This window comes from Cornus florida, unplaced genomic scaffold (genome assembly GCF_030987335.1).
Source record: "Cornus florida cultivar Cherokee Brave unplaced genomic scaffold, ASM3098733v1 CherokeeBrave_3.0.0_Hap2_Chr10, whole genome shotgun sequence".
NCBI classification, from domain to species: Eukaryota; Viridiplantae; Streptophyta; class Magnoliopsida; order Cornales; family Cornaceae; genus Cornus; species Cornus florida.
The window spans coordinates 38,346,046-38,367,442 of record NW_026775580.1 but is presented as its reverse complement, the minus strand read 5'-3'; the positions used below and the strand labels follow the sequence as shown (position 1 = coordinate 38,367,442).

General features: G+C 34.4%; 1 protein-coding gene across 1 annotated transcript; it reads right to left on the bottom strand.

Moving 5' to 3' along the window:
• Positions 1-2,406: 2,406 nt before the first annotated feature.
• Positions 2,407-16,756, bottom strand: LOC132278567 (protein RAE1). The gene is made up of 11 exons (XM_059780386.1): positions 16,448-16,756; positions 16,267-16,353; positions 15,702-15,779; positions 15,424-15,617; positions 13,993-14,134; positions 11,314-11,394; positions 6,340-6,468; positions 4,562-4,639; positions 3,640-3,711; positions 2,884-2,964; positions 2,407-2,758 (listed from the first exon to the last, which is right to left on the bottom strand). Exons 1-11 carry the CDS (start codon positions 16,493-16,495, stop codon positions 2,708-2,710), a joined length of 1,041 nt encoding a protein of 346 aa, XP_059636369.1. The 5' UTR covers positions 16,496-16,756; the 3' UTR covers positions 2,407-2,707.
• Between the last annotated feature and the right edge of the window lie 4,641 nt (positions 16,757-21,397).

Genomic DNA, 21,397 nt, shown 5'->3' with positions numbered 1-21,397 from the left:
AGAGTTGACTCACAAAGAGGACAGTGGTGGGCTTGCAACAAATGGTACAAAACTATTTAAATAGGGTATTATTCGGTGGCTAAGTTGGTAAAGTATTCTATTTTTTTAAGAAAAATATTAAAATATGTGTATATAAATATACATGTATAATACAATTTAATTTCTTTTCTTTTCTTCGGCTTTCTTCTTTTGAAATGAACCTTTTCATAAATAAATATATAAACCCACATTATCCTTATACTTTTATTGTTTATATTTTTTTTCTAGTGCAGTAATATTTTTTTCATTGCTAACGAAAAAAATGAACTATAAACCCTTATAATAAATGTGACTACATGACTTATCAAAGTGGGATGTGAGTTTCTTGGTGGGATACAATAAAATAATTGTTAATATATTCTATGAAGTTGTGTTATTTTTAAAATGCTAAGAATGACACGTGAATATTATAATTCAATGGTTAATCTCATAGAGTCGATGATTTTAAAAGGTCTAATTTTAGTTTCCAACTAAGGCCTTTAATTATATTGAGTCTGCTTGTAGCATAATGTACCTATTTTATTTATTTTTTTATTTTATTTCAAGCATAATGTACCTATTTTATTTACTACATCACAAAACATGAGAGAATATGAATGGGCATTTTATTGATATGAGCTCGAATAATTATAAAGGTCCTCTCAGATATCACGTGATAAATAAAATAAATTTAATAAAAAGATATTTGCGATTACAGTATTTGAATCAATAAATCCCTTTTAATGTAACACTGAAGGTGCGTTCAAGGTAGAGTGTATAAGCATTTACAAAAATTAAATACCTAAATTATTTTACCAATAAAAATACTTGGTCAATTTTTAACTTCTTGGTAAAAAAAAAAAATACTACTAATAACAAGTAGGTTATTTATTTTTTTTTTTTTTGGGATATATTACTCACACCCACTCTTTTTATACAAATAATTGAATTTTAACCTTCTATCTTAAGAGAGAAAATACCACTAAATTACAATCTTCTTGAAATTATAAGAAATTTTGGTATATATTACCTACAAGGACACGCATGGTTACCACTGCTGTACATGGCACAATTGGTCATATAACCTATTGTTATATGGGGAGACTTGTCCCACATCGTATCCGGTTGAGAAGTGACATGGATATAAATGGGTGGGTATGTAACACTACCCAATAACTTGAGTTTTTAGGTAAATGGACAAGCGTCCACCGTTACCGTTAGTACCAAAGTCAAACCCAGACCAAGTCCTTGATCCGGTGTCACACCAAGTGCCTGGCCCGGAGGACGTCCGGGTCTTCACACCGAGTAGGTAAGGAGGTCCAACCGCAACGAAGATGTTGCATGGATTCGGGTGGGGGAGAATATTATAAGGGGAGATTTATCCCACATCAGATTCAAATGAGAAGTGATATGGGTATAAATGGGTGGGAATACAACACTGTTTAACAACCTGAGTTTTTAAGTAAATAGATAATCGCCTATCCCTTACACTTATCCACTGAAAGACTTGAGAAATAAACTGATGTATTTGGATACAGGGTTGAGCTTATCACTGGGCAGAGGGCATTTGATCTTGCTCGGTTTGCCAGGGATGACGATGTGAAGTTGCTTGATTGGATAATAATTTATCATCCCCGTGATATGTTTGTGTTTTCTAATGTTAGTTCGCCATATTATGTTTTTTTAAGTTCGCCATAGTTGTGAACTTGTCTGGTTGTGTCACGAATTTTCTAGTGGTTTTGGTGATCATTATTTTATATTTTCAAATGCTTTTAAAATCAAGAATATTTCAAATTCTTGGCATTGGCATCTCTATTTTAACAAGGGTTGTGTAACAAAGATCATCTGTTTTATATTAAATTCAAATAGGAAAGTGAATAAATATAAATAGATGAGTATGCAATACTACTCTACAACTTTAATTTTTGAGTAAATGAATAAACGATCACCCGTTACAATTGGTATTAAAGCCAAACTCGATCTTAATCCGGTGTCACGTCAAACACCCAGTTCAGATGGTGTCCGAATTTGTAACCCGGGTAAGCAGAATAGCCCGAGCCACAGTTTCGGTAGAAAAAAATGTAACAAAGATCATTTGTCCCACATTGAATCCGAATAAGTGATTGACTATAAATAGATAGATATGCAGCACTATCCAACTTCCCAACTTGAGCTTTTAAATAAATAAGCAAGCACTCACCAGTAATATACTATTAAAATTAGCAAAGGACACTTTGAAAAAATAAGCATTATCTGAGTGACCACTCTTTGAAGAACTCTTGCTGCTCAACTAGTTGGTCTTCCAGTCACTTGTTTATTGTTGAACACAAATTTCTGGATTGCAAACAAAGTTTAAAAATTCACCAAGTATAGAAACAATACCCCCACTTCTGACCAAGCAACTAATAATCCAATGCATAACCTTTCAAAAGAAGAAGAGAATAATCCAATGCATATCAAGTTACAAAATATGGACTGCAGGCATATTCAAAGAAAAACACTATCCTGAAAGGGGGATCAAACATTCTAATTCGGAAAACCTCATTTCTGACCTAAGACTTCTAAATGCACCACCGCAATATCTCAGTTCCAGTTTGTACATAGGGTGAATGGAAAAGTAAAGGCAAAATATATTCCATGTACAGAAGTACATATCCTTCTTGAAGACGGCATGCTATAAGCAGCAGCTTCACTTTCTACCACCGGTTCCAAGTCTTGGTTTGCCCTTAACCTCAGACTCCTGCATCATATATTGTTCTCATTAGCAAACAAATACTTACACTGATGTTCCCAAGGAAAAAGAAAAAAGAAAAATTTCAGAAGAATTAATGCTTGTGATTCTAAATATACACATGGACATTTTACCTGGGTCAAGTGCAAGTAAATGTAAGTCTTTGCAGTGGATGGATTATGATTTTCTGCACCCTTACTCCAATCATAGCAAACCTATAATAAACAAAAATTATATTACAAGCTTCGGTACGGCAAGTACTATGAAGACACACCAAGCAAATAATAAAAGGAAAGCTGCGTCCTTTTGCCAGGATAGCATATGCATGATAATTGGCCAAAAACATGCCTGAGTGCTCCAAACTCCAGGATGGATGGCATATGTGAAAAGAATTCTGAACTACACTGTTTCTCCCACTGATGCAACTAATAATCTCCTTCCCACACAATGCGAAAAAAAACATAATTCATTTGTGCTCAGAAATATTTACAATTTTCATGCACTCTAAATTTCTGCATGTAGTTATGATGCACCATAAGCATTCACCCCAGCATTCACAAGGAGAAGACTGGATTCATGCCGAAGCTACTATAATACCTTATAAGGTTGCTTTAATAAAAAAATTAGTTGCTTCTGCATAAAAAAGCAAATAAAAACTTCATATAAGTGCAACTAAATGTACTAGTTGGGTCAACACTTGGAGAACTTCAAAATTTACCATATAGATTACTAGACTAGTTACCCCTCCCCATGCGCGTGCCTGCTTTTGTGTGTATTTTTGTCAGTAAGCACACATGTTCAGAGAGAGAGAGAGAGAGACACACACACACACACACACACACAGCAGAGGAAAGAAACAAGACAATGTACTTTTATTAACCAAGACATACCGCATATGCATATACGCTGCCATCATAGTTAAAAGCACTGCAAGGTATGGGTTGACTGCACCTTGACATGGCCTGAATCATTCAAAGATAAATTTCTTAGTTTGATAAATAATATATCTAAAGAAAACCACAGCAATTTCTTAGTTTGATATGGATGAACATAATGAAATACTATGCACAGCACTTGGCTAGAAACAAAGGTAAATTGCAGATTTTCAAAGTATTTCCAACAAGTCAACATGCACCCAAACCAATTTACTGCAGGGCTACCAACCATCCTAACATTCAAAACATGTCAAATATTCAATATAATTTTAGCCAAGGGAAAAGGAAAATCATATTCTTCATGTCTGCAGGGTTGGAAACACAGTGTATATCTCTACAAGGTCCAAGAAAATGATAACAAATAAGACTCGGTGTCTAATAAACAGAATTTCAGTGGAAGGGAAAAGCACGAAATGTCATCAAACAAGAACAAGAACAGGAACACTGAACAAGGGGGAAAGGGCAAAAAAAGATTGCAAACCAAAATATCATACTGCTACTCATGTAAACATTGCGTTATAAATATTAATTGTCTTTCCAATATTACTAGATTGGAGCAGCGTTATCCTCTCTTTCTTCCATGAGATTCACGTTACAATTCATAAGAATTCTCATTGCTTTCAGTGCCTCTTCAAATAACTTTCCCCTGATATAGGAACAAGTATGGGACTTCATGGAGTGATATAAATCAAAAATCGATTTTTGATCGGAACTAAATCCCACTGAAACAAAAGTGAACATCTTTATGCTTTGGAAGTTGGAACACACATAAAAAAATTCATTTTAAATCATAAATATCCAAATCACTCCCTAAATATTTTCATAATAGAGTAGCATAATCATGAACACTTGTACAGAAAACTAGTAATCTTTTCACCTTGAGTCTCTGTTTGCTATCTTTATCCCAGAAGTTAAAAGCACCATCAGATCCTGCAGTTGCAAACGTCTGATGTACCTGAGACAAGGAACCATTGTAAGATCTTAAACAACACTATAACAATATATATATATATATATATGAACAAAATGTTTACCACCAAAGTACTGAATATACTAGATGTCTCACAGATTAAAATTTAGGAAGTACCAAATCCAAAACACTGGACATATAGTTTCATAAACAATCATCTAGAGTTAACAAGAATTCTTTGAAATGATCCTCCCGCAAAAGTCCAAGCAGGCATGGATATGTGGGTTCCAGTAGTCTGGTTACGGAGCCTAAAAACCTCCAATTTGTAGGAGATTATAAATTGCTAAACCGATAAGATACAGGCGAGTGAGAATTTGCCAATTGCTAGACAAAATCCACTACCTTGGTTTACGAAGGACGTTATTCAAATATATTCAAACTTTGACCCGGGTTCTGGAGAGATTTAACGCAGTAATATGTGATTCAATTCATAAAGAATAATGCAGTTGAAACAGAGAGGGCAAGTTCATCATTTATTAGTCCCACAAAATATATGGAAAACCGCACACTGGATGGATTGGCTTTTGCATGAAAAACCCAAGAGTTCCATGAGCTTGCTCTTGGTAAAAAAAAACTAGATAAACACATTATTAATCAAAAAAAAAAAACCAATATAAACACACGGCGTCTAGCATACCCTTGATTACTGGAATAAGATTAATTTAAAAATGAACATCCATTCAGTAGAATATCAAAAATGAATCTCTCATCTTACAACTTCTTACCATTAAAAAAAAAAAAAAAACACACGCGTCTAACATACAGCCTAAAGCTCTTGATAACTTTTTACCCATTACTAATCTACAATATTAGCTAAACAATATATATCAGGTTAAGAATTCATGAGGAATCACTAATTGACACAACTCACACTTAAAAAAGGGCAGCCCGGTGCACAACGAATAAACACAACTTATAAATGATGAAATTCAGGAGAAGCGTTAAATAGCAAGAAGTATATAAATGAATTAACACAAGGAAATTTTTTTGATAAGTAAATTAATATAAGGAAATAATTAAGACATATCCTAAGTTGAACCAACTCATTAATTTGGTTAGGTTCAAATATGTCAGCTGTAGTCAAATTGGCTGACATCCTACAACGGAACCAAAAATTGCACATCCAGGTAAGAAATAAAAATGACAAAGGTATGACATTAATGGCCGGACCATTTATGTACAACCAATTTATTTATTTAGTTAGATGATTTCAAATAATGAGTGATGGGAAATCGCTCAAGCAGTGCAAAATGCCGAGGATCTGGAGATTCTCATGGATGGGTGATGAAAGGGAAATTACAAATTAGACAGGGCATGAACTTATGCATGCACTCTTACAATGCTGAAATAATTTTCAAATTTCCAAGAACCCGACACAACTGACATTGCAAACAATGATATAAACTAAGACTAAAATTAATAGAGAAACCATGTACTCATAGTTATAGCTAAATATATATATATATATATATATATATATATATATATATAAAGTGAACTTTCCAGTCATTTATGATGTGCCTTGATCATTTATAGTTGAAGCTTTAAAGTTGATATAAATAGAGGCAACCTTCCAGAAGAAGAAAACTATAAATAATTTTATGACACAGTAGTCTTACAATCAAATTAGCAATATCAATCACTCACTCAAACAGAAAAGACACAGTACTAATATAGAATCTTACAGGATGGAAGTTCAATGAGTTGACTGAGTAAATCTCATTGCCCTCTCTATGACATTTGAAAGTAAAGTTTTTACTCTGTTGTGAATCTTCAAGATGATGTACACCAACCCTTCCCTCAATTGAGCCAACCTAGAGAGAAACATACCAAAATTCAACAATATTAATAAATTGATCCAAACCAGAATAATAATAACTATAAGAAAAACAAAGAAAAAGGAACTGGTGACAACTCTTCACAAATCAAATATTCCAACACGTGCAAAAAAGTAAATAATATTTTTTTACACGTAAAATAAGTAAAGCAAAGTAAGAATTCAGTAATGCTTTTTTTGTGCCAGGAAACAGGAAAATCAAATGGAATTACAAACCAATACATACATACATATATATATATATATATACATACACGCACACATAAGAAATTAGAATAACAAAGATATTACTGTCAAATGGGAAGTAAAAATAATTTCACGACATTGAAAGTTAAATTTTGGAATGAAGGACACCTCACAAGGTGTTTAGGATGCTTTGGCAGACCGATTTTCTTAGGGTAAATTACCTTGACCTCCCTTGAGGTTTGGCTTTATTACTATCATATTAAACTTTTACAAAAATAACTGACACTCTGTCAGAGTTAACCCCAGTTAACGTGGCTAACCGTAGCTATAAAATTACCAAACTGCCCACATCTGTAAAAAACTATAATTATGCACAACATGATGTAAGCAACCCAATGTACAAAACCATTTTTTTTTCATTGGCAAGAAACTCACACACCAACTCACACACTACTCATGCACTTTGTCCTTTTGGGGATTCGAACCGTCGCACTCCATTTTGGTAGGTAGAGATACCACTAGGTCACAAGGCCTTGGTGTACAAAACCATCTCTGTGCATTGAACCACCACCACGACACCACCCCACTCCCCACCCTCACACACTCACGATTTCTATGTACACAAACTTTTGGGGCTTTGATATACACACGTAACTGTATTATATACGCATGTAATTTTACACAGAGATTGGTGGCACTGTCAAATGGGTTCGAGTGAATGTTGACCCTTTCGAAGCTTTGGAATGCATTAATGAGAGGCCAAGTAGGGATAGAGAATGTAGTGTACATGAGGGCATTTCGTCTCCACACACCCAAGCCCCCAAAATCATCCACACCCTCCACAAGAAAACTCCAGATTATGCTTCGCATAACATGTCGCCGTCACAAATCAAGCCCAAAATCACCCACACAATCCCAATCCCAACACCTTGTACTTGAGCTTAGACGGTGATTTGGCAATTATGGTGGTCGGCATGGTCGCCGATTGGGTCATCTTAAAAGAACCCATAAGGTGGTAAGCTGTCTTTGATGTAGGTTTCGGACGCGACTGTGTCTGTTTTTATTGGTGGTTTATTTACTTGATTTGTTGGTGGTGCTAGAATTAGTATATATGTGTAATAATTGTGATTAAACTTCTATTGTATACTAATACATCAGGAAACTGAATATTTGTGTTTAATTTTTATTATGTACCAATTTATTAATTAACTATATATATATTAATTTCAAATTATGTTTTTATTAGAATAATTTTTGTTACTTATTTTTTAGGGATTTTTACATATAAGCGGGCTTATGGACTCATATTCACACTATGACGGAGTCAGACTCATAGTTTCGAAAAAATGAAGTTGACCCAATTGTTGAGGTGGACATGACGTTTTACTATTCATTTTGAACCAAATTACCTTACTGCCCCTATTTTATTTATTCACCCACACAAATCTCATAACCCCCCTTCTGCCCCCAGACATCCCCAACACACTCTCTCTCTAAACAGCGAAACAATTTATACAACTAATTTTTATGTTTGCGAGCTTAATGAGCTTTTTAGCTTCATAGTTTCTTAATTTTTTCTTCGTACTTTAGAGTTTGTGTCCATTGATTACTGCCCTAAAACAACATTTATAAAAATAACTTAGAACTTTGTGAACAATTTTAAGCGATATACCATATTCTTTGGAGCTCAATTTATTTTTATGAGATCAATAGCAGGGCATGAAAATTGCAGTGTTCTTTTCTGCCGATGCCTTTAAGTGTGTTGGGTAATTGTTTGAGCGAAGTTTAACCACCATAGAAGTCTCTCAAAGTGCCTCCCAATCAGAATGGTTTGCAGCCTAATTTGATCACAAACCATGGAGGTCTCCGGCGACAATTTGATCCATGTCCCGACGGTGAAGGAATGAACGCTGACGTTGAAGGAGGAGGTTGCGTCAGACCCGTAGGATCGTGTGCGCGTGAAGCGCGTTAGATCTTCAGGCAGAGTTCCAGCACCGGAGACGCTAACTGAACCAGTGATGGCTTCACGGCGAACATGGACTGAACTGGTAATAGAAAATGGGTCAGCGGTGGCGGAATGGTGGTGACGATGGAGGATCAAAGCCCAGAAGGAACAAATCAAACGTCACTGGGTGAGGTTGTATTTACCGGCAAGGACCAAGGTCGACGCCGACAAGAAGCAAGGACAGAACTGCGACAACTGAACGACAAGCTCCTGGAGTCATTGGCGGCAACTATGAGTCGCTGGTTAGAGAGAGAGAGAGTATGTTGGGGATGTTTGGGGAAGAAAGGGGGTTATGAGATATGTGTGGATGAATAAAAAAAATAGGGGCAGTAAGGTAATTTGGTTCCAAATAAAGAGTAAAACTTCATGTCCACCTCAGCAATTAGGTCAACCTAATTTTTTCGGAACTATGAGACTTTGACTCCATCATAGTGTGAATATGAGTCCATAAGCCCACTTATATGTAAAATCCCTATTTTTTATATAATTGATAAATTAAACATCCTTAGTATTAAATTAGTCCATCTAATTTTAAAATTATTAATTATATAAATTATTAGTTATTTATAATTACAGTGATTACAAGAAAATGATATTTGTGTTCAAAACATCATGGTATAAGTGGTCATTTCTATGGTTAATAATGTTACTTTTGCCATTTTGCATCATATAAGGGCATTCTTGGTATTTTAATTTACTTCTTTAACTAACTTCAACCTTGATTAATAGTCAACTAACCCAAGGGTGGTAAGAGTAAAGTCAAGGCCGACCAATTTTTTTCCACTAGTTTAATATGAGAGTAATTATGACAAACCTGAGGGGAGGCCAGAGTAATTCACCCATTGTCTTATTATTAGCTCTATAAAAGTATCCCAAATACCTTATGAGTTGATGCCGCCTTACCAAGAGGATACGATTAAATCGTCTTCACAGCAATGTTGAAACAAAATAAAGAACAAAAGCAAGAGAAGGGAGAATTGCAAGGCAAACTTTATTTGCTGTAAAATAATTCTCTGCAACTCAAAAAACTGATCCCCTAGAAATTACAAAGCTTTATATAACCCTAAGACTAGCTAATTACCATATATAAGTCAAAATCAAATAGGAAAGTTGCTGAAAAATATTAGAAACAAATTAAAACTTTCTATAAATTTCTGGTTACCCTTGTCTTCGCTCCACTTCTTTCCTTTTTTTGATGCTCCCTATGTTTTAGGAAACTTTCTGAACTTTCTGCTGGGTCCACAGCTACATCATGAGCTGTTCAAGTTATCTAAGTTTGCGCCGCAATTTAATTTATTATAATACTAAAGCACTCAATGCATACTAGTGTACACCTTGGCGTTTTATACACTATTTTATGTGACATGTTAATGCATCTACAGAAACTTACAACCATTTGGTCAGCACCAATTTGCTAATTATTATTTGGCTAATATGATTTCCTATTTTTTGTTGTGGGAGGGGGGAGAAGGGAGATAGAAGCCACAATGAAGAACACTCGGGTATAAATTTTGCATTAGAGACACAGTAGGAAATCCATTTATCAATTGCAACTTTACAAATTCACATATCTAAAATTAAATTCCCAAAATGTATTAGATATTTTATAAGATTATGGAATTGCCGAGTCCTAAAGGTCATAAATTGATTTCACATCATCTGTAAAGACCAAAGCACTGGCAAGGCCACCTATAAGCAGTGAACGAAACCAAAGCCACAATTATATGCAGAATGCACCATCTTCCCAAGGAAAAATTTTCCCTACTGCTGAGGATCGAAGGAACAAATAGGATATGCAAAAATAAAACTAATGCTCCATTTGGTTGGAGGGATGCAAAAATGGATGGAAGGGAGAGCGGGAAGGACGGGTAAGGCATCCTAGGAAAGGAAAGATGTCTCCCTCACTTTTTGTTTGGTTGAACGGATGGGATGGTAGAAAAGATAGATGGGGTGACACCTTTTTTTTGTTTGGTTGGAAGGAAAGGATGAAGATTTTTATGTTTTTTTAAACCAATGTAGCCTCATTATTGTTGTTTATGTGTGAGAGAATTTCAGTGGGGCTTAACAAGTGATTTTGCAAATAATTGAAGGTTAAAATTGGTATTACACGCTTGTAAGATAGTTTTTCTTTCCCTCCTCTCTTCTGCCCAATTTTGGACCCAAAAAAAACATGGGCTAGAAGGGATGCTTCATCCCTCCTAACTTCGTCCTTCTCTTCCCTTCCTTCCAACCAAACAAGGGAATCTCCTTCTATCCCTCCTCTTTTCCATCCTTCCTCAATTCTTCCTTCAAACCAAACATAGCAATATAGCATACATACCGTGAGAATTCAAAAAAACTAAAAGTACTTGATCTCTCATTTCTGTAGCAGCAAAATCAGTCCCCAGTCCAAAACAGTGTTGAAAGCACAATCACTAAGTTCCCTATCCAGCAATTCAATACCACTTCATCTATGCTATTATCTACAATCAAGCAGTTTGCCATGATAAATAGGTTAAACTTTCCAGGTAGAATGCAGCTACGAGTTCACTCGTCATCCAGCTAGAGTCATAGAAAAGCATAAAGCCAGAAATTGGAACAAAATCAATAGAAATACAACAATAATAATGATGTTAGTAACTGAAAACTTACCAAAAATCCTTGCTGATCGGGAAAGGCTGCAACACACCTTGTCTGATACTTTAGGGGTGAAACGATTCTCTTGTACTCAGTCTGTTGCATTCAAAAAATAATTAACCTTGTTCAAATAATTAAAAACTGCAGATAAGAAACATAGATACATAAAATTCTACCTAAAATTGCTACATATGTTCACATTTGAACCGTGAAATTTTTTTAAAAATAATAATAATAAAAAATATAAAAAAAAATTGTGACACGAGATGTAGAGAAGCAGTATTTCACTCTTACACTATCATCTTACTAATAGGAGCTATCTTTCAACTCGATGGCAAGTACTAGATAGTCTAGGCTGCATTTCTTTTCAAATCATATGACTTTACTGACTGATAGATTCTTTCTAGTCTTTCATTTTGATCATAGTCATGTAGTAATGCTCCAAGACTGAAGATTTCCCTACTAAAGTGCCATAGGACTAATATGGTCTTACCCCGTTGCCCCATCCCCGTCAAGTGTGCTCGGAATGGAAGCTTCTAAGTGGACGAACGAAGGGTCAACCGAAGACGTCAATCGGAGACCACAGTGTCAGAGCAGTTAGCCACTGACAAGGAATCTATTGATATTGAAGGCACGCAAGCCCGCCGTTCCCAAGCCTTCAAGCTTGGAGAAAGCGAGAAGCCTATGGTCATTAAGACAACTCCTTTTCCCCCAGCAGCTCCCACTTACTCATCTAGTTTTCAAATTTCCACCAAATATCATGGAATCATCATGAAACGGCCAGATGTGTCCGAGACGCTGACTCCTGTTTCAACCATTTAAGTTGCAAGCCTAACCACAGACATAAGGAGTAACCTAAAAGCAGAGTCGGTCATGCTGACACAAACAACTCACAATTGTGTGGTTGGTGGAGAGAGATTTGCAAGAAAATAGACTAATGCAACAACTTGCAAGTTACAACAACCAAAGATGCTGAGACTTAAATATTCAAAATGAATACAGAAGATAAGGGACTTGCCATCTCATATAATTCAGACATAAAAAAAATATACCCACTATAAATGTTAACACCAATCAAATAGACCACATTCTTATCTAGCCATTTATAATATCATACATCATAGTCAATAAACTAAAAGGTGGAGAAGCATCTAAAGAATTTCTCATAAAAAATAATAATAATAATAATAAATCCAAATTTAATTTGTTTTCCATAAGAGCTTACACTTCTTTGATAATTGTAAGTTCTACCAGTTGCCCCTTCACAGTTATGATTGGTTACAGCAGCTAAAAGGACTCTGCATCACGGACTGGCATCAGAATTGATGAATGAATTACTTGAGAATCGTGATGCTTATGAGTTTCGTTGAGACCAAATAGAATTTTAATTCGATTCTCTTCTATTATCTTATGGTTGGACTAAATCCTCCCTCGCAGTCTTAAAGCAAACAACTAAGACAGCTTATTATTGAGATCGAGGCTGCCTTCATTAAAATTTTGTGTGCATATACTGGAAGCCTTAGGTACAACTGCAATTACGATGTTTAATTTATAGAAGTCAATTAACTAGCACATCTTGTGCTTTAACCACCACTATTTTGATTACTAGAAGTTAATTCCAAACCAATGCATCATGTGCAAAACTAACTTGCGTTTAAAGAGCTTCTATCAACTCATTTCCCATTTGTTTTAGCATACTGGAGCTTTAAGCTAACTAAGCTGTGAAACAACGGGTGTGTTTTCCTGTCTATTAAAGAAGTGTTACTTTTATGGAAGTTTATATCTGCCTAATAAAAGAAGAGATATATCAAAGGATGACTCTTTCAATCATTATTGGTCCTATTTGAAGTTCTAATCTTACCCAAAAAGAATGTCCAGTTTGAAATTTTGCTTAATATGAATAGCATTCAAGAAAAAGGTCAAAACTCATAAGTGGTTTTGCCTCACTTTTCTATAGCTCTTGTCTGGTCAAAATAAATTTCAAGACTACTCACTGCTGTGTCTGTAAATTTTTCATTATCTAGGTTAACTTCCTGCACACAATCTCTAGAGCTCATATATTAAACTGACTTAAAAGAAGTTGTTCGGATAATAACTTGACACGCAAATCAGTTTAAATGACTGGAATCATCGAATATGCAATATATATATATATATATATATATATATATATATATATATAATAAAATAAAATTTTGAGATCCTGTCTATGTATAAATTTTTTAGTCTTGAGACCACGAACATTCAGTGAATCGCTATTGGCAGAAACTAAAGGATAGTAAAAACGAGATAATGACACAAACTAGAACATTTTGACTCTAAAGTTCGACCAGATTATTATGCCTTGCTCACATCCTAGATCCCACATCATTTGATAGTAACAACGAGATAATGATACAAACTAGAAAATTTTAAGTCTAAAGTTCGACCAGATTATTATGACTTCAAGCTCACATCCTAGATCCCACATCATTCAAAATTCTCACGAATTCAAGATCACATACTAGATCCCAGATCATTCAAATTGGATATTAAGTCCAAATTCTCGTACGAAAGTTCATGTTGAATATTGCGACCCACTAGATAAGCTGATATTTATGCTACTGCAATGTCTGATGATTTGGCAAGTCTAGAACTACCTTGAGACATTGTAAAATGACTTCAATCATTTATGAGACAGAATAAAAACAATACCTGAGGGTTATTCAAGTTGAAAACTATAATATTTCTGTCTGCGGTGCCAACAACCATCAGAGGGTGTTTCACTGTAAGTGCATAGCAGCGCTCGGGAAGTTGTTGAACATGAGCTGGATTCGACTGTCTCAAATCCCAGTACCTAAAAAATGGTAGCACATAAAATCTCAGCACCCAGATGTGTGAGTACAATATGCCATACAAATAAGGAATCAGGAGCAGGGGAAATTACAGTGTGTGAATGGAGTATATATTTAAAACATGGGGTGAACAGGTAACAAGAAAAAATAGATAATAGACATAGAATTAAGATCACAGGTGCCAAGGTTAATTAGAAGTCACAAATAATATAATACATGAGGATAACCATAAAATAGTAGGTATGTTGAGAGCCTCTCCCAAGCTCCACCACGCTTCTTTGAGAGTTCATCAAGAATAAATTAAAAATGGCCCAAAGAGGGCCTCTAACAAGAGGGGTGGGAAAAGGTGAAGAGAGTGCAAATCTCACTCAAGTCACTTTGCATGATTATAGAGGCACCTAGTCTACAAAATTTCACTTATTTTACTGAATCCTAACACCATCAAATTGTTCCAAAAAATGATTCACATAAACACATGCTTAACTTATTGTGCCTGAAGCATGCATGACATGTTGTCCTACACACAAGGTCCCCAAACGAGAACCTATTCACTAACCAAAACTGTCTTGAACTACACAGGTTCTTTACCTAGATTGCATCCAATTATGCTACATCATAAACAAAACAATTCACCAAAAAATAAACAAAATGTGAACAGTTGATGACGGCATGATATTTCATGATGATTCGCCAGTAAATGCAAGTGAAATATATTGGAAAACAAAGGATAACAGACACAAAAATGACAGATTAAAACATGGGTACTCAAAAATCATGACCAAAAAAATGTTCGAGTACATGAGTATGTACAGCATACTAACACTACAACTGATTAGTGTGAGACTTATAAAAAGGTATCATGACATGGCCTCAACTATTTAATTTCATATTCTTAAACAACTTATTTGATAAGCCTAATTAATATAACTTCCAATTGTTTTTCATGTTCTGCATGCATTTTTTGTCATAGAAGTAATGTAAAGTAAAAATCTCTAACATCCACACGACTTAATTAAATATATAATCATCATCAATATAAATTATCTTCATAAAATTCAACAGAAATCAATAAAAACCCAAATTCATATGCTTCTGGGACTAAAAAAAGGTGCATCATTTTTGAGACCTTCTGGACAGAAATAGAGATAGAGAGAGACTCTGATAGCCAGTCCGTCAATCTCATTTCCATTACACTCTGTTCATATCACCATAACCATTACCGTTACGACATACCTACTGCATTACTTATCTCTCAAAACAATTTTAAAAAGGAAAAGTAAAATTTTCTTGCCTCAGAGTCTTATCCCAACTTCCTGTAACTAAGACGTTGATATCTGGGAGCCATGCTATATCCTTTACGGGTGCATCATGCATGCCTACGGTCACTGGTTGGCCACCAGATAACAACGGCCACATCTTCACTTGCTTGTCACATCCTCCAGAGAAAACAGTTGTCCCGTCATCCTTCCAAGTTGAGCACAAAACCTTCAAAAAGATTAATGATCAAAAACAATTTTCTCGACATCAAAAAGTCTATTCCTAACTTAATGAAAATTTGATATGTATTACCGGTTGGTCATGTGACATTGATGCTTTGGGTACACTGCTAACAGTAGTCCCACTCCGCATTATCTCCCAACATCGTACCTATGGAGATTTAACACAAGCAGGAATTGGATATTAGTTTATTAATTCAAACAAAACCTAGAATACATTGTAGCAAAAATAGACAGAAAGAAATAAATGAAAAGGTTATAGCATTTTCTTTAGAGATAACAAAGTAAAAAAAAGTCCCTGTTATGCACTACAAATTCTAACAAGAACCATACGGTTGATTGCAACAAAGACAACAAAAATTCTTGGGACTCAGCCGTTTAAGTTTCTCTAAAAACTGAAAAACTTAAAGCATACAACTCTTAAGATCTACTTGACAGAGGATTCAGTTTTCTCATGCCCCATACAACAGAGAATTAAGAAACTCAAAGTTTTCAATCTTGTTTCTATTCCCACATTCTTTAAGAAGCCAAACAAATCGGCTTAAGATCATGTACAGATTAAAATGGAAATCGTATCAATAAATATTCAAGAAGGTTAACATTATAACAAAGAAAAAAAAAAATTCAAGGAAACGAACCTGATTATCCCATGAAGTCGCAACCAGATGATTGGCCTTGGGACTGAAACTAAGGCTCGAAACAGAATCACTTGGAGGTTGTATCACCTACATGTGTATACAATAAAAATTACCAACGCAGAATAAACAAAAAGAAACAACACCCGCATATGAATGAGTGAAAAATTGAGTGAAAAATCACCTCAAACGATTTGTTCGGATTCTGATTTGCAGCGCCAAAAGCAGCCATTGAAGTAATAAACCCTAACCCAAATTATAAAAGCGTGAGTGAGAGAGAGATTCAATCAAAAGAAGAGGCATATAGGGTTTATGTTCTTCGCAAAATCCTATAAGCGCGAGAGAGAGATTCAAACAGACGAGGTCTATAGGGTTTATCTTCTTTGCAAATGCGTTAGAAAAAGGCTTTTTTAGCGTTATTATGACGCTAAGGTCTAGTTTGGCAACTTGATTAAGCAGGTTTCCAAACGCGAGTATCAGAATTGGGGCGCACCTCTGCAGCGCCTCGGCTTTTTCGTGTGCCGACTCGGACTTGCCCCCAATGGTATTTAATTATGTTCATCTATGGGTGGTAAATGGACGGGTTAGTTAGGGTCTGGGTTGGGTTTAAAATGGGCAAGTTTGAGTTTGGGTTTGGGTGAATATGACCGGTTGAAAATGAATAGAGTCAACCTAACCTATGGATCCATTAATTATTATTATTTTTATTCTTAATTTTTCTTTTTTAGAAAATTTTATTTAATAACAAATAAAAAAAACTAACATGGAAAAAAAAAAAAAAAAAAAAAAAAAAAGGGTGACCCATGAAACCCGCCCAAAATATTGATATTTAAAAAATAAAATTTTCTTAAAAATTTTGATATTTACAAACATTGAAAAGAAAATGTAATTTGCATATTTAAAAAAAAAAAATTAAAAAAAAATTTGACCTGTGAAACCCGGCCGACCCGCCCAAAATATTGATGTTTAAAAAATAAAATTGTCTTAAAAATTTTGATGTTTACAAACAAGGAAAAGGAAAATGTAATTTGCATATTTGAAAAAAATAAATAAAAATAAAAAAATTAACCCGTGAAACCCGACCGATCTGCCCAAAATATTGATGTTTAAAAAATAAAATTTTCTTAAAAATTTTGATACTTACAAACATGGAAAAGTAAAATGTAATTTGCATATTTGGGGGTGGGGGGGGGGGGGAAGACGTGAAACCAAGATATATTTAAAAATAAAATTTTCTTAAAAATTTTGATATTTACAAACATGGAAAAGGAAAATGTAATTTGTATATTATATATATATATATATTACCCGTGAAACCCGCCCGACCCACCCAAAATATTGATGTTTAAAAATAAAATTTTCTTTAAAATTTTGATGTTTACAAACATGGAAAAGAAAAATGTAATTTGTATATTTGTAAAAAAAAATAAATAAATTGACCCATGAAACTAGACCGACCCGCCCAAAATATTGATGTTTAAAAAATAAAATTTTAGAGAGATAAATAAGTTGAGTGTAATATAGAATAGATGTATGTTGTGTGTTTATTATGTGATTGGTGAAATATGGGTTAAATATGGGTAACCATGCCCATATTCAACCCATCTTGACTCTCAAATTAAGTGATTAAAAATTACCCAACCCATTTTTGACCCATCTTAAATATGGTTTAACCAAAACTATTAAAAAGCAGGCAGATATGAACTGGTTGATGGGTTGTGACCTATTTTGCCACCCCTATGTTCATCCATATCAAACTAGGAAATTGCAGTGGTTTTCTTTAGATGTATTATTTATTTGTGTAATTTATCTTTGGATGCATGTTAAGGTGGAGTCAATATTAGAAAATATATGTTTCAAATGTATGACCCACCAATACGTCCATATTCGTCCGCTTTAAAATGGATATGGGTCAAATTGGATGATCCATATTTAACCCATTTTTATAGAGGGTTAAATGGGTTGAATATGGGTCACCCATTTTGACCCATATTTCACCAATTATATAAGAAACCCAGTTTCACAACCTCTATTTGACTTAAATTCACCTCTTCCTTTCTAAAATTCTCTCACACAATCCCAAATTCCCTCTCTCTGCATCATAGATTTTTCGTGTATGTAATACTACGGTTCGAAAGAATCCAATGTTTACATCTGTATTTCAAAGTAGGACGACCTAATTTATTTATTTAATTATTTATTTTATAAAAAGCTTAACAGGTGATTTCATAATATATATATATATATATAATATCTTACCTTCATGTATATCTAGTAAAAAAATAATATAATATAAATTTAAAGAATTTTCCAAATAAATTAGAGGATTTACAATTATCCATGCATATTTTTACAAGCTTTTATCTATCTAAAATATAAATTAAAAAAAAAAAATTATAATAATGAGATTATTCAAAATAATAAATTTTTTTCTTCCCTAAAACGGATTGACGGATCATAACGGGTTGACCCGAACCATTTTCATACAACCCATACTTAACCCGTTACAAGCGGGGTGAATATGTAATGACCTGGATTTTTCGGATAAATTTTTTCCTTTGTCTTTTCCCTTCTGAGTTTGGTTTGTTGTCGATTAGTGTTGTCTCGAGTGCTTTGGAGTGATTTCCGAGACTCTTTTCTGTGGATTGACAACTTCCTTTGAGGACTGAGTCATTCTCACATTTTTCGTTTTTCGACACTATTCACTTTTTGTCTTTTTCCCTATTCCGTCTTTTCCTCATTTGTCACTCTGTTTGCGTAACCACACTTCTTGTGTTCAGAGTTGGTTTCTGACTTCACGTATCTTCATTCCCAATGATTTCTATGAGATACGTATCTTTACTTTCGTGAGAAAGTACTCTGGTTACTCCCGGTGTCCATAGGGGCATAAATGCAAAGTTCTTTGGAAACTTTTTCCTTTCTTGGGGTATTTTTCATAAATATCTTTTGAAGATATTTTATTTCAGGGGTATCTAAGAAAATATATTTTGGAAGATATTTTCATTCTGGGGCAGTTTCGCAGTTTTCACTTTTTGGAGGGGTCATTGTGCAATTAATGAAAGTTATTGCTCAATGCCTTATTTTGAGCCTGGATCCTCGTATGGGATTCATTTTCATATTTCGTCGAGTCGTGGATTCTTAGAATTTCCTCCTGGACGATATTTTCCAGTTTCAGGGTTTCTGGCCCCGGTTTGTGCTAAACTTGTTTTGGGCATAACTATCTGCTCGGGACTCAATTTTCAACGCCGTTGCTTCCGTTATTCATATTTTCTCATCTGAAATCTTTTTTGTTCACAGATTTTTGCCGTTTGAGCACGTCTGCTCATATTTCACTTTTCAGACCAGGCAGGGCCCGTTCAGGACACTTTTTGAGTTTTTCTATAAATAGGGGGCCTTTAAGTGAAAAATCAAATTTTTACTCTCTCTCTCCTCTCTCTTGGCCCGATCTAGAGGCAGCCATGGCTGCCATCTTCTCTCTCTTCTTTTGAGCTTCTTCCCTTCAATGAAATACCTTAATGCCTTAATGTTTATTGTTCGCCTCGGCGCGGCCTTCGATTCCAACCGATTGGAATCTCATTTTGGCCATTTCTTGAGTTCGTGTTTGAAGTCAACTTGTGTTTTTGATGGGGCTTCCTTGGGATTCATGTTCGTGGTGTTGTCCCCGACAAAACCTAGGAGTTTCGTCGGATTCGGAGCCGATTTATTTTGGTGGGGATTTGAGATTTCATCTCAAATGGAGATAGGGAATGTTTTAGGCTTTTGTGTGTGTTGTATTAAGTGTTTAACATGATTATACAACTTATATATGTGCCTTGTATCAAATTTAGAAAGTTAGTAATTTTTAATTCTTTGTATAAGATTTAAAATTCATGATGATATATAATTTTGATTTGAATTGTGGCATGGTAGAAAATCTTGTTTTAACATGTTAGTTAAAATATATTAAATTTGGATTAATTAAATAAGAATTGTTCTTTTTAATTAATATTTATCTTTTGTGAAAGATTAAAATTCATGGCCGTACCTTGTATGAAATTAAGTTGTATTATGCTTCTAAATTAAGTTTTGGCATGTTTGTTAACATACTTTAATTTGAGAGCATTTGGTTGAGTTTGAAAATTTAGAGACTTTAATTAAGAGAATTAATTAAAATCTAATTTTGTGGTTTCATGGGCCTAATTAAGCTTTTGTGGGAATATATGTAATGTCCATGATATGTCTTTTAGCATATATTATATTGGGGCCAATTGGCAATGATTTGAAATCTAGAGAGTTTAATTATTTTGATGTAATTAGATTCTATCTTATTTATCCATGGATTTAATCATGTTTTAGAATGTGCTTTTATTTTAAGATCATGGATTTAAACTTGTGAAGTATTCACTTGATTGTATTATATGCACTGAAGGGTATTGTTGTTAAATTTATATTCATGAGAGTATGTTTCTATATGAATATATTGTTGGCTTGTGATTTCGTAGCATTATGGATATGAAATGCTTATTATGCACAATTGAGAGTTATATTGCTAACTTATTACTATGTAGTAGTAATATGTATAAGTTATGAACTTATTTGGCTTATTTTGGAATCTTTGAACATTGTTGAGTTGAGATGCCTAGGGTTTGGCTCTAGTACGGGGACGTGAGTCCTCTAAGTCATTGAGATAGTGTGCACTTAGGGTGGTCTTCCCTGCGGGTTAGTGCCCGGAATAACCATTGAGGTCTCGGCAGAATTCCGAGTGTGATGTCTAAGTTTTCCACTTTTGTTTTCGCATTCAATTCCAAGTTGACAATCATGTTTACCTTATTGACTTGTGGTTTTGGCTATTGGCGATTTTGATATTGTTAAGTTCATCCATACTAAATTGCTATATTTAGTTGATTTCACACTTTTAGATTTCTAGTTGATAACCTAGAGAATCTATGTCGTGATGTGTGGTATTAGATATTCTTATTATGCTAAATTGTTATATTTAGTTAATGTTGCATTTTAGACTTCAAGTTGATAACCTTGAGAATCTATATATTGTTACTTTGTGTAAGCATGCTCCTATGTTGCTGCTTTGTGTAAGCATGCTCCTATGTTGTTGCTTTGTGTAAGCATGACCCTATGCTGCTAAAATTGCATGAAT